Raw genomic sequence first — 14,817 nt, 5'->3', positions numbered from 1 at the left:
CTGCTGCAACAAGATTTTTAGTGGCACAAAGATGGAAATAGATTTTCAAATAAGGAGTGAAATACATTTTCCTAGAGGAAGGGAGTTGTATAAACTCCCTTCCTCTAGGAAAATATATTTCACTCCTAATTCCCTCTCTTCTATCCTTTAGCCTCGTAAAGAACAAAGAGAGATTTTTGAAATGACTCATGAACATAAAAGAGCAGCTCTGCTGGATCAGATCAGTGGTCTGTCGAGTCCAGCATCCTGTCTCATACAGCAGCCAGCCAGTTCTAATAGAGGTCCAACAATAGAACATAGAGTTCAAGGCCTTCTCCAATATCGCCTCCTGGCACTGGGATTCAGAGGTTTAGTCACCATGGTTATGAGCCACTGATAGAGCTATCCTCCATGAATTAGACTAGTTCCCTTTTAAAGCTGTCTATGCCTGTAGCTATAACTTCTTAGATACATTAGAACGGGGGTCATCAATCCCCCGTCTGCGGCCGGTACCAGGCCACCGGCAGCCGCGCCTGCCTCCCCCCCCCACAGCGAGAAGGAAGGGAAGAGGCAGGTGCAAGCGCGGCTGCCGGCAACGCAAACGCACGTGTGCATTTGAGCCCCCTGGTGGTGAAAACACGCATGTGCAGCAACTGCCGTTGGCTCTCCCCTCACCCACGGAGGCGGTCCCTGACCTCAGAAAGGTTGGGGACCGCTGCATTAGAAGACAACTACTGACATAAATGGTGATGGTTTGTGAACTGTGTGTTGAAAGTTTGAAAAAAAGTCACTCATCTTGTTGCTAGAACCATCTCTGACTGTATTACTGTGTTCCCCATGGTATATGTTTTTGCACTCTTAGAAAAACTATACTTACCATTTACCAGCTGGAACAGGAAGGCAAGTTCGGATATCACTTTTCAGTATGACAAAGCTAATTTAGATAGCTGAAAGTATACATTTGTAAGACCGGGTTTGCTTAGAAAAACAAGATAGGTCATGGCTACCTGATGATTCAAATGGAACAGCTATATTTCTAGATCGACAATCTGTTCCACTATATATTTCTGGTGAGGTCTTGGAGGAGGAGCGTGTCTCATGGCTTAAGGGGTACTCCTGTTCAAGGGTGATGTGAAGTTAACCTTATGACATCTCCCTGAAAATCCAAGGAACTTTTAGAGCAAGTTTTAGATTGGTAGAGCTTTGCTAATGTGTTATGGTGTTCAAGAAGTTCAGTACAATGTTGGAATAGGCAGAACAGGGCCAGTCACAGTAGTGTACCCATAGGTCACCTTTTGGATGGTTTCATGTTCATGGATCTAGTGCAAACCAATGCAAACAACTCAGGCAGGTGTTCCATGCAGTTTATCAGGAGCCAGGGATGCTACTGACTGAGAACAAGATGGAAGAACCATCTGAATAGCTGGTATTCCTGGGTATTGAGTTGGGTACAGGGGACTAGTTTTTGACCAGTGTAGTCAGGACAAGCAAGGCCTCACTGTGGGACCTTTGATCTCTGGTTGGACTTTGCATGCAGAGTCCTGGGTGAGTCTTTGTATGTCTGTGAGGCCATGGCAGGCAACTCGCTCTATCCAGGTTTACCCTTAACTTTGATCCAGAAACTGCAACTGGTCTAGAATGTGGCAGCCAAGGTCCTTACAGCAACACCATGGAGGTCTTCCAACAACTGCATTAGCTACCAGCCAAATTTCGGATCAGGCTTAAGGTCTTGGCAATTACCTTCAAGGCCATACGTAGTCTGGTGTACCTGAAGGACCACCTCTCTGCCTATGCCCCTCAAAGAGTTCTACGCTCAGCCACCTCCAACCAGCTAGTAATCCCTGATCCCAAGGAAGTCTGCTTGACTTCAACCAGGGCCAGAGCCTTTTCTGTCCTGGCCCCCACCTGGTGGAACAAGCTCCCAGAGGAAATCAGGGCCCTAACAGAACTAAAACAATTCTGCAGGGCCTGCAAAAGGGAGCTTCTCCACCAGGCATTTGGTTGAAATCAGCCAAAACTAAACAACACCTACTAGGCCCCAAACCCCCCTCCCTTGAATCCATGTGACAGATTTGACAAGCCATGGGCCTGTTACATTGTTCACAGTTAGAATGTTATTCTGTTTTCTGTTATTACTATTGTTACCTTTATTATATTCAGTCAGTTTAATGTATTGTTCTGTTACATTCTATGTGAACCGCGCTGAGACTTAGGGGAGAGCAGTATACAAATGTAATAAAATAACAAATAAAGGCCACTCAGCGCTTAACACCCTGAGTGCCTCCTCCTCCAACCTTCCTGCCTGCCTGTCCAGTGGCCAGCCAATCGCATTTGCCTTTTGAGAAGCTAAACTTAAGCTACAATAGGAGTCCTTAGGAAGCAATATTTTAGCAAATAGTGTTCCACAAGACCTTGAATCTTCCAAGTACTATATAAAGAACCACCTTATCAAAAATGCCTTTAATCACCTATAAATCACTTTGGCTGAAGCCAGATGCAGACATGGATCATGAATTTAAAGAAAAGGAGAGCACTTTGCAGGGGAGAGGTGGGCTCTACTACAGGGGTGACCAAATGTATGTGCCAAAAGCAGCGTGCAAGAGTGCTGCAGCTTTTCAACGACAGCAAGGGGCATTTCAATTTTGGAAAACCCTTACATTTAATTAGGAGGCAGTTCTGGAAGTTGGGAATGTGAAAGGATGTGGAATAGTATATGCAAGGGTGTACGGTATGTGTCATGGCCAAACAGAGTGGAGGAAGCCCCAGGGTCTTCTGAAATATCACATCCCCATGGTCTGTGATTTCAATGGATTTTATAATAGATCTTCAAACACTAAGAAAACAGCCAATACAGAATGTAGAATCCCAGTGAGTGTATTATGCTATTCATAAATACGTTCAATGCTCAGTTCTTCAAAACAGATGCACAGACAAATACTGCCATGGCCATAAGAACAATGTAGGTCAGTAAGAACAATCTCAGTTTCAATGGACAAGAAAAGATATAGTAATTCAGCAGCAGTCACATCTTTGTTACCTCATTTATGAAGTAAATTCTCCTAACTCAGACAGGAAATCAAGCTAGTCTTCAGGTATTCTTCACAGGTTGTGATTCAGCATCTCTATCCAGATTTACTGAATTGAAACCCCATTCCTATACAAAAAGGCCTCCTCGATACACAATGAGTGTCAATTGCATAGGTGTGGTCAGCAATTTTTCTGCTTTCTTTTTGCTGGTGAGTCACAGCTGACATAAGGCAATCCCACAGGGTTTTCAAGGCAACAGACATTCAAAGGTGGTTTGCCATTGGCTGCCTCTGCTTTGCAACCCTGGACTTCCTTGGTGGCCTCCGTACAAACACTAAGTTAAGAAGAAGAAGAAGAAGAGTTGGTTCTTATATGCTGCTTTTCCCTACCTGAAGGAGGTTCAAAGCGGCTTACAGTCGCCTTCCCATTCCTCTCCCCACAACAGACACCCTGTGGGGTGGGTGAGGCTGAGAGAGCGCTGATATCACTGCTTGGTCAGAACAGTTTTATCAGTGCCGTGGTGAGCCCAAGGTCATCCAGCTGGCTGCATGTGGGGGAGCGCAGAATCGAACCCGGCATGCCAGATTAGAAGTCCGTACTCCTAACCACTACACCAAACTGGCTCTCTAAGCCAACCCTGCTTAGCTTCCGAGATCTGATGAGATCAGGCTAGCCTTAAGCTATCCCGGTCAGGATGCATATAAGGGCAGACTTCATTCTAATTAACATCTTTGACACTGGGAAATGAATTTTGAGTCCAGTGGCACCTTTAAGACCAACAAAGTTTTTGAAGAACTGGTTTTTATACCCTGCTTTTCACTACGTGAAGGCATTTCAAAGCGGCTTACAATCTCTTTCCCTTCTCCCCACAACAGACATCCCAGAGCCCTGACAGAACAGTTCTGCAATAACAGCTCTAAGAGAACTGTGACTACCCCAAGGTCAGCCAGCTGGCTGTATGCAGAGGAGTGGGGAATCTAACCCAGTTCTCCAGATTAGAGACTGCCACTCGTAACCATTACACCATGCTGGCTACAGATGAAGAAGTGTGCTTGCATATGAAAGCTTGTATCTTGAACACAACTTTGTTGGTCTTTAAAGGAGTCACTGAACTCAAATTTTGTTCTGCGGCCTCAGACCAACATGGCTTCCCACCTGAATCTATTAACTATTGGCTAATAACCTAAGCACCATTCCTGGAGATAGTTCACTGATGGATCTCGGTAGACTAATGTGTATCTTTAAGCTGCCCGCAGCGCTGCAGGCGCCGCGGACTAAATAAAACAGTAAGGGCTGGTGGGGAGGAGTTAGGGCGGGCTCTGTCCGGGATAAAAACTCGGAGGAGCGAATCAGGAGCCACAAAGCGGCTCCCGATTCACTCCTCCGAGTGGCACTCCAAGGCCAAGTGTCCATATGGGGGGCGTGCAAAGCGCACCTCCCTGTTGGACACTTGGCCCATCTCCCGGACGCCGCGCCACAGACTCCACTCCTCCTGAGCAGTCATCCTGCATGGATGGCTGCCAGGGAGGACCCTCGCCCCACTTCCGTGGGCTTTGGGGACATTGCTTCCCCTCCACCGACGGAATGCCCTTCCCTGGCAACCGCCCGCGATAGTCCTCCGCCTGCCCGCCCTGCGACAAACCCACCCTTCCCACGGCCACCCCAGATGCCCCTCCATGACCTCCACCCCGATCCCCGACGTCCTGCCATCCCTGCCACTATGCCCACACTTTCCCCCCGTGTCCCGGACGCCCCTCCCTGCCCACCACCCCGATCCCCCACATCCTCCCACCGCTGCTGCCGCGCACACACTTTCCCCCCAACCCCCCCACTTGTGCCTCCCCGCTTCCCCGCCTGTCCCCGAACTTGCCCGCCGACGCCGCGCCCACCCCCCCCACTCACCACCGTTACCCCCTTCACCTCCTCCGACACTTCGCCACCGCTGCTGCACACCACGATGGGCGCGCAGACGGTGACGGGGAAGATGGGCTGCCGCCACGAGGACGCTGACGGCGAGCCGGCCCAACAGGCCGGACCCTCCCTTTGCGCGTCCTCCTGCCACCCAATGAGACGACGAGGCACTGAAAACGCTGTTCACATTAATGATTATCCATTTTATTAGCAGCAAAAGGGCCTCATGTATTTTGGGCAATCTGTGTTTTGTTGTGCTAAATTGTAAGTTGTGCTAAATTTGCCTTGTTGTGCCATGGTTAGTGTTGGACTGGGGTCTGAAGGACAACTATGTCATGGAAACTTGTTGGCTGATCTTGGGTCAATTATACACACTCAGCCTAACCTATCTCTTAGGGTCATTAGGAGGATAAAATGCAGGAGAGGAGAATTATGTATGCAGCTTTGGACCACTACTGGGAACAAGGCTGGGGTATAAAGAAAGTATAAATAAATAAAAAATATATATAGTGACAGGGTTAGGCATGACAATGATGCCAAAGATTTAAATTTTTTGCATGTGCTGATGAAGTTTGCTGTAAAATGTAGGAAAAGGCTATAGTATGCATCCTCTCTGAGATTCTGGGAATATGTATTTCAAATCTTCTGCCTTAAATTATTATTTTATGCCTTATGTTTAATACTTGCTTTGGGTTAACATCTTTTCATATTTAATCTTAATGCATTCTCAGTTATTTTTTGAAATCTGTTCAATTATTAGGTAAGACTAATGTTATTCTATAATTGTTATACTTTATTATTATTATTATTTCGATTTATTTCCCGCCACTCCCAAATGGCTTGTGGCGGGTTAGAGTGTCTTAAAACCCCATTAAAACTCCCATTAAAAGACTTAAAAATGTCACAGCATGGCGGCACAATAATAAGATACCCTTCCTACCCCCCTTTGATGGCTTTGTATCTTCCTTATTCTCATAGAATCATAGAGTTGGAAGGGGCCATACAGGCCATCTAGTCCAACCCCCTGCTCAACGCAGGATCAGTGTTCCTTAACGCAGGATCAGTATTCTTCAATACTCCGGATCTCTTTCAGTAAATTATTTATAGTTTCAGATTGTAGTTAATACAGATTGTAGTTGTGAAACTAAACCTTAAGGACAAAGGGAATAGTTTAATTTAGTCATGAGTGGCAGATTTCAAAGCTAAATAACAGATATACAGAGCTGGAAAAGTACCAAGTGTGTGGCGCCAAGGAATCCAATAGTTTTTCAACACATACCTTTTCTAAAGATGTCTCTATGTCACATGTAGTAGTATACAGATGCTAAGAGAATCATGTATTTGATTTCAGGATTAAAAATATAAAATTATGATTTTTTAAAAAAAGTTTAATTAGATGAGCAAGATGACAGACCAATATCACATTTAAAATCTATAAAAATTAAGTTTGAAGTTTAACATTCTGATAATGTTCTGAAAATTCATGTTCATCTCAATAAGTGTGTGTGTGGGGGATTTCACTGTATATCAAGTTTGCCTATTTCATTATCCTTATTTTCATATTTTGAAGTATGCAGGGAGATAGATGCCTCATTGATAATATTTCTACATTTGGTGCTCATTTAAACAAGCTAAACATTTGAAGATTTGACACAAAACATAAATGAAAGAGCTAGTTGTGTGTCAGTTTGTTAGCATTTTGGCTGAACGAGAGTGATTCACTGGCCTAATCATGGGGAAATGGGAGGACACAGTAGCATATACATGCACAATTCATAAAAATCACAAATACATGCAGTAACAGCTCAAAGAGATTGGCTGGTTGGAAAAAGGAGGGAGTTTGGGAGGGCAAAACAAAGCATTTTAAATACTATTGGGAGTGGGAAGCAGTGATCAGCTGCATGCACGTTAGATACGGTGGAACACAGATACCATACCTGAGGGGTGAGCCGATGAGCAATGTAGGAGGGGTAGGGTTACTCCCTGCATTGTGACGGCGCCGTACTGCCTGACGCCTAAATGTGCTGCGTTCACGACGAACTGTGACCGCCTCCTCACTGGCTTGTGCTGCTGCATCAAGACAGACCAAGTCAAATGGCAGCCCAGACCACTCATTTACAGAGTTATCTTATTCTTCCCTCCCCCAGAGTCAACTCATTTGTAGAAGAAATAATTGTCTTGCCTGCCTTGTACAAATGAAGCATATTTAAAGGTGAAACTATCATCTTAAAAAGAAAGAAGCTATAACTGTTCCAACCTGGTTGTCCCAAAATTGGGGATGGGGTTTAAACTGTTTTTTAAACGTTTAAATGATTTTAACATGTTGAAGTGACAGTTACAGGTGTCTCAATTAATTTAGATTTAAATGAAATATGAACTGAAACCTACACTCACTTTTGAAAACCAAATCTATGACCTACAATGATAGAAAACCAAATCTATGACCTACAATGAAGTGTGGGGAGGGGATGGGAGTGAAGCAGCAATAAGCCTAAAGCCCCTATAGGCATTTCAGGATTCTTTGGTTCCTGGCCTTAGTCATCAAAACTAACTTACCTACTCTCTTTTAGGGTAAACTCTCCCCCTCCTGCTGCTGGAGAGGAATGGGGGTTTAGGATTACCAGCTTCTGGTTTGGGAACTCCTGTAGATTTGGGGGTGGAGGCTAAAGAGGACAGGGCTCTCAGTGGGATACAATGTCTCCGGATACCCTCCAAAGTATCCATTTTCTCAAGGGGAACTGATTTCTCTAGTCTGAAGATCAGCTGTAATTCTGAAGGATCCCCATGTCCCACATGGAGGCTGGCATCCCTACTGTCATTGTACATGCAGAAAAAGAAAAACAGAAATCAATTTTACAATTACCTCCTTGCCACCAAGCAAATATAGTGCGAAGATTATATGGGCTGGAGGACCAAAGATTTTAGAGCCTTAGAGCCTGTTCCTAAGCAGTATTTTATTTCAAACCAGTATGTTTGAATTGTTTTAGTACTTAGATGGCACACACAGTTGGTCTGGAAGTGTAAGAATTTTAAAATGAAAAACTGATTTGAATCAAACCTTTTTTCTTCATGACTTAAACCGTGGTTTAAAATCATGGTTTAATATTAACTTGACTTAAATCTATCTTCCCATCCAATATGCACAAGATCACATAAATGCAATTTCGTTTAAAGTTCCTTTAAGGTTCAATTCTCCTGTACAGAGAGAGAGTTGTACATTGACTAGTCCAAGCCTGGGGGGGGGGGTGAACTCGTCTAGATAAGGAACAGTTACAACAAAGCTGGGCTTGGATAGCAGAAAGCAGTTTTTGAATCCAACCTTTCATAGGTCCAGAATACGTGAGCCCTCCCTGCCCATTTATATAAACAGTAAAAAATTACCTCTCTCACAGCAGGAGAGTGAATCAAAAAGATAGTTTGGGAAGCATTTTGCAAATTAAAACTCTAAATACATTAGAAGTAGCAGGACTAGCAATGGAATGCATTTGGTTACATCCTTTGGAAACTCCTACAGAAAACACTTTTTAGGGAGTTCTGTATGTACATCTAATAGGAACTAGAAGACTATTCATTACTTTCTAAGACAATTTTGGAGATAGTCAAGAAATGAATCCTGGTATAAGCAGTTAAATACTTTAAAAAATTAAACCACTGAGGCACAAAAGGTCTCTTATTAAAGAGGCAAAAGAAAAAAAGAAAAACCAGGTAGGCAGACTGCATATGAGTATATCCCTGTGCAGCCAATTATGCAATAATATACAACTATGCTCAATGCATACTTGCGCCCATTATGTAGAACCAGAACCCTTTCAGCATACCGCATAATTTGTATTGTGCAAGGGAAAGAAACATCAAGCAGAATCAGCATGCTATCTGCTGGGGAAGACTTCTCTAGTCATAAGTTTATATTTTACACCTGGGGGATAATGCCCTTCCAAAGAACAGGATAATATCTGCTATTATTTGTGTCACTGACTCTCCCCCATCTCCAAGACCTCTGTAATTGAGAAGGTTTTTCTATACTGCTGGACTTCTTGTCTTTTCAGAAGCATTTGCTTCGATTGTATACCGCCAAACTCTGTACTAGATCATTTTAAAGAATTAGGTTTTTAAAAAAATTACTGCTTAATTAATACAGATTACTGTGGATTGCAGAACTATTATAGTGACATGCTAATGTAATCAATTAAAAACATGGACTGAGATTAAATCAATTTATGGAAATTAAAAATGTACCTCAGAACTAATATGTCATCTAATTTCAAAAGGCTTCCATGGGTTTTGATTAAAACTTCAATATAGTAAAAATGCTTGATATGGCATCAGAACTGAGCCAAATTGTAGCTCACTAAAATGAACTAAACCATTAGAATCATGTAGATTATGTAGTCCAGGCCGATTTTGCCATGAGACATTCTGTAGTAGAAAGCAAGTTCTTTTGTATAACAAAGGCAGAATCCAGACACTGTCAAAAGCTTTCCTGACCACCTGTGCACTCACAGCTTCAGATTGCAGTCAGGGCTGGCAAGCAGAAACCTCCCATAGTTCCATTGGGCTGTTGGATGGAAGAGGAGCTGATCGGATTGCCAGACTGGCCCCGTAAACCAGCCAACATTCAGGGGTGCAGTTTTAACAGCAGAATGATGAAGTGAGGTATTTCTTAGTAATCTCGGTCATAAAACAGCCTGATGACTAACTTTCTTTCATCCGATAACTGGTGTTCCTGGGAAATTCTAGAAGGGGGAGGTGTGTATTTGTGTGCATACATGTGTGTGTGAGAGAGGCATATCATTTCACAAATATTTTGATTTGAATGACCAGGCTGGTTGACAGAACACTTTATTGTTGGAATTTTGTGAGCAACTGTTATCTGTAAATAAAAAAGAATACACCACCTTGTGTGTCTGACCAAGAAGGTATAAGGTGCCTCAGATACCAATTAAGTTCCCCTGAATTAAACCAATATAAGGTTATAACAAGCACTACAACTATCTCAAGACATGCAAGCTGCATTCCACCGATTTACATTTTTTATGATTACAGTAAAAGCAAAAGCTACTATGTTACTCAGGTTGACAGTGTAAGGATAGCTTCACTTACCATGGAATGTTTCTACCAGAAAACAGAAAGATATAGCAAAGTCTTGAATGTTTACATGATGAAATCAGTCTGAAAATGTATGCTTTAAATAGCTCATATGCCAAAAGAAGTGTTGTTATTAGATAGATCTCTTTAATTCCCAATTATCTCCTGAAGGATCATGCTTTGTATAACTTAACTAGCTTCAATGCATGTGTTTGGGGCAACACAAAATACAAGATTCTGTAGCAACATACTATGCATTTTTCCAATACATTTTTGATCCCATGCTTACCAGAATCAATTCTATTTCGGGAAGTCCTGAGAGAAAAAGATACTCATAAAAAGATAGCTAAGCATGTATTTCTGGAGGGCAGATGACCTAATGTACATATTATAAGAGTTCATATTATATGAAGATAGTATTCTTTTAAAATTAACTATTACACTCTAATTAATTTCAGATACAAGTTTCTTAGGAAGCAAAATACCGTAACCATAAACAAACTCTAGAATTTTCTAGCAGAAGCCTAGAGATTTATTGTAGTCAGACTGCTAATCTTAAAGTTTATAGATGTTCAAGAATTTATGCTTCTACAAAGGTAACAGTAATTTCATATTACTCAGATTAAAGCATAAGTAGATTTTTTTTAAAGCCATAGAACACCTGGAATACCAATATGAGTTGTACCAAGTTCAATTAAAGGAAGAATAATTAACAAATCATAAAGAATACAAAAAGACTTTTAATTCTTAAGGTGATCAGTAGTTAAAGAGTTGAAGAGGTACTGCTTAAAATAAAATAAGCTAGTGCAGTGGTCCCCAACCCCCGGTCCAGGGACCAGTACTGGTCCGTAGATCAGTCGGTACCGAGCTGCGGCTCCTCCTCGTCCTCCTCCCCGGCTGCTGCCTTGGGAGCTGCCCTGCCACTCTGCCACCGGCTCACATTTGGTGCTCTCCAGCAGCCGCCATGGCTGGGGCTCACCCTTGGCGTGGCACTGTGCAGCTGCTGCTGGCAGCACCCCCCAGCAGGCAGCGGGACGTCAGGGGAGCCTGTGGGAAAGCAAGTGGAGCAGGGGCTCAGGCGCAATGTCCCTTGGCAAAGGACTACCCCCCCCAGGCTTCAGTAAAATTGTCAAGCATTGAACGGTCCCCGGTGATAAAAAGGTTGGGGACCACTGAGCTAGTGCACACCAAATGGCAAAACAAGAAATGCTTTATACACCTTTACAGATGCCTAGTGGGCATTTTTGATCTTGCATCAAGCTGTATCAATATAAGTAATTCTGCATTTCTCCTTGCAGTCTTCTTGGTATGAAAAGTTTTATTCTATAGTATCACAGAGGCCATTGTTCTTCAGAAAGATGCATGAGTCTATACAATTTCTATGACATACAAACACCTCTAAGACTTGTGCATAGAACAATTATTCCCAAATTCCTACTATTTACACAAAGCTCTACCAACTTATAGCCAATTTTGTGCTGTGAATCAAAACAAATCCAGGGATGACTGTGAAGTATTAAGACATAAACCAAAAGTTCAGGGGACAACCATAATCAGAAGCACTGGGTTAAGCACCCAAATGCTTAACACTGCAACATTTTTTATTTAATCTCGCTGCACTCTGAGGTACAGGTGTGATCTCAATCATACTGCAAGATATATTTCTACCTGTGTAAAGTTCTATCCAGTTTCCTGAATACAAAAGCATTTTTCCCCATCCACATAAACATTATAAGGGCCAAGGCACATGACATACCAGATCTGAGAATGGAAATCTGTACAAAACCTCAGAGAGAATGGAAACAACAGAATGTGTGTACTGAACAGGCAGTGAGGAAGGGCTGTGCCATCTTGTCACTTAGACAAAAGCTAGATCCCTGGAGCTGGTATCTCCAAGTAGATGAAATGTTCCAGTACAGATATATAGCTGATAGTGAAACACATGCAGGAGATAAGGCTCAACTCCCAACAATGGGACTCCTAAATAATCTAGAAATGTTTGAGATTGAGAGGAAAAAATGAGTATGTTCTTTAGTAAGAGAAACAGGACTGCTTCTCAGTATAATTCCAAGCCAAAATGTGGTGAAGGGAGGCAGAATGGAAAGACATCAGAGATTAGAAGTTTCTGAACATTTCAGCAGAAAAAAAATATCCAAAGCAGCTTTCCCCTTGTCCCCTTCCTTAACATCCAAATCCAAATTTCTGCTATTATTCAACTAGGACCATAGAGATACATTTCCATCCTACTTAAAATTCCCAAGTAATAGGCAGAGGTGCATTTCAAAGCAATTATGAATTTACATAATATATGTTCAAGTAAGAATTACTGATAGATCGAAACACTAATTTATGATACTAGAATGTTACACTAGAATGATACTAGAATGTTACACCCGTTCATTTTAAAAGTTGTATCACAAACTTTTGTGCACAAGGCCCTGATTATAACTGCAGGCCAACTCTGAGACTCTAACACTGAGATTAAAAACAATTTAGGCCGTCATTATGAAGTTTTAAATTAAATATTGAAATTATCCCTCTCTACTGCACTTACAACAAATATCTGTGATCTGTTCCTATTTGCAAACTGTAATAAGTCTGGCGTCCAAATGGACACTAATGAAAAGCACTTCTATTTTCTAACAGCACTCATTTTCCAATGCTTTGTTATAGGATATTTGACTAGTTGATCCACTGCTGATGGACTGAAACCCAATGCCCAATTTTCTAACCATAAGATTTTTGTACTCATTAATTCCCACCAATCTCAATTGTGGAGCTAACTATGTTTTTCATGGCTATGTCTAAACAGAATTTTTAGTGACAATGGTGAGTTCCAACTAGTTGCAAACTCACTACTAAGCATGACTGGAAGGAATGGCAATCCAAATCTCCCTAATACAGTTAGGAGTTCTGGTGATATTACATCTAAATCTACACCAACCTATTAAAAAGAATCTTGCCCGAGAAAAAGTGAAAACTTTACAATATCACTTGTTCAAACTCAAGTTACAATTTTTGCTGGTGTCAAACTTGACTGAATGTTTACATCCCACTGTCGAGGCATATAAGCCTGCAAAGGCATAATAAAAGAATCATCAAGTGTAAATTTGACTGGGTCTGCATCACTACTTCTTATCGTGCCATTTTACAGCTATTCTTCATCATCAACCTTAACATGCCCGCGGCACCGCGGGCGCCGTGGACTAAATAAAACGCTAAGCGCTTTGTGGGAGGAGTTAGGGCGGGCTTAGTCCGTGATGAGGAAGGGGCCTTATTGGCCCCTTCCTCCGGACAGACTATTGGCCCGGCTGATTCCCACCCTTCTGACAAAGAAGCAACTGCGAGCCGCGCAGTTACTTCCTTGCCGGCGGGCTGACATGTCGGGAGGCACAAAGAGCCTCCCGCCGCGTCAGGCCGCCGACCCAGGGAGCCCCCGGCAGTCGCGCGGAGTGCGGCTGCCGGGGGCTCCCTGCCCAGCGGCCTGACGCGGTGAGAGGCAAAACGCCTCTCGCCGCGTCAGGCCGACAGCCAAGGGAGCCCCCGGCAGCCGCGCTCCGCCCGACTGCCGGGGGCTACCTAACCTAGCACCCGCTGTATTAGTTGCAGCGGGCTTGATTACTAGTCATATCATAAAACAGTCATTGCTGCAAGCAGTTAAGATTCCCAGGCATACAGAACATAAGAAAAACAAGACCTAACACTATAAAGATCCATGCAAAGTTTCAGTTCAGTGACTGCAAGTATGTAGAAGCACACAAGTGAGCAGTCACTCCTAGGTCCCAGTGATTCTCACATCTGCTGCATGTTCAGTTTTGGGTATACTGACATGGCACTCATTGCTGAGTTCACCACCAGGAGGAGATCATAATGGAAGAACCATTAGGCACCACCACTTGGAAGCGGCTGTGATGCTCAAAAAAAAGGGAGTGGGTAGTACAATCGTGCCAACTGGCAGCTACAATGAACAGCCCATGTTCAAAATTATTTCCCATCATGTGCCACAGGGAAAGGTGGGATATAAATGTTTTAATTTTACTTGTGCAAATTGGCAGTTAGATGTACAGCTCATTCACATGCAGAATGCTTCTACATTAATACCTCCTGTTCATTAACTCTTAAGGGGCTGATAAAAAGTGGCTCAGGGTAGCTGGAGAGGCAGCTAAATCTTCCTAAATAAATAATCAGCCCTTTGCCTTATTGGGCCTGTGAGACTTGGACTCTCTCTCTCTCTCTCTCTCACACACACACACACATACACACACAAAAGAAAAACCCACAGAATAATAGTTTTTTTTAAAGGTCTGAACAGTAAGAGCTGAGTCACTAACCTAGGAGTGGGACAAAATGTCAAAATAAAGCTTAACAGGCCAATATTATACTTTTAAGGACCAAACAGCAGTGATACAAGCAGGAAAGGGAGATAACTGAACTTATTGCACTCTACAAAAAATTACTTCAGCCAGTTGCACATACCATATTCACTTCAAGAATTATATTCAATTACACAATTCAGAAGTTTAAAAGCAGCTCATTTTTACTGTTTGCACTATATCAGCATTAATGTAAAATATGCAGATTACATCCATATTATCAGAGTAACAACTAGGCAATTATGAATACTAACTGCAGGGCAAATGTTATTCTTCTAATCAGAGCAGGCTGACAAAACTAAATTATATGTTGCACACAGACTGGCTGCAACAGCAAGATTCTGGAATCACATTTTACAAGAAAAAGAAGGGTGGTCGCACCTTTGAGGAACTGTGGCAGAAGTGCATGGGCCAGAGTGTTACCTTATGACTGTGAGACCTT

At 42.6% G+C, this 14,817-nt stretch overlaps 1 protein-coding gene across 3 annotated transcripts in view; it reads right to left on the bottom strand.

The window, feature by feature from the left end:
* Nucleotides 1–14,817, bottom strand: part of PCNX1 (pecanex 1) — a 91,529-nt gene that overhangs the window by 49,753 nt on the left and 26,959 nt on the right. For 2 of the 3 annotated variants that reach the window (XM_077322646.1, XM_077322648.1), the window contains exon 7: nt 6,855–6,987. The exons of the other annotated variant lie outside the window; for it this stretch is intronic. In XM_077322646.1, coding sequence (XP_077178761.1) covers nt 6,855–6,987 — 133 coding nt within the window. The remainder of the gene's footprint in view (nt 1–6,854; nt 6,988–14,817) is intronic. 3 annotated transcript variants of the gene reach the window in all.

The sequence above is a fragment of the Paroedura picta genome, chromosome 2, assembly GCF_049243985.1.
Source record: "Paroedura picta isolate Pp20150507F chromosome 2, Ppicta_v3.0, whole genome shotgun sequence".
Lineage (NCBI taxonomy): Eukaryota > Metazoa > Chordata > Lepidosauria > Squamata > Gekkonidae > Paroedura > Paroedura picta.
Note: the sequence above shows the minus strand (reverse complement) of the source record. Positions and strands in the feature narration are given on the sequence as shown.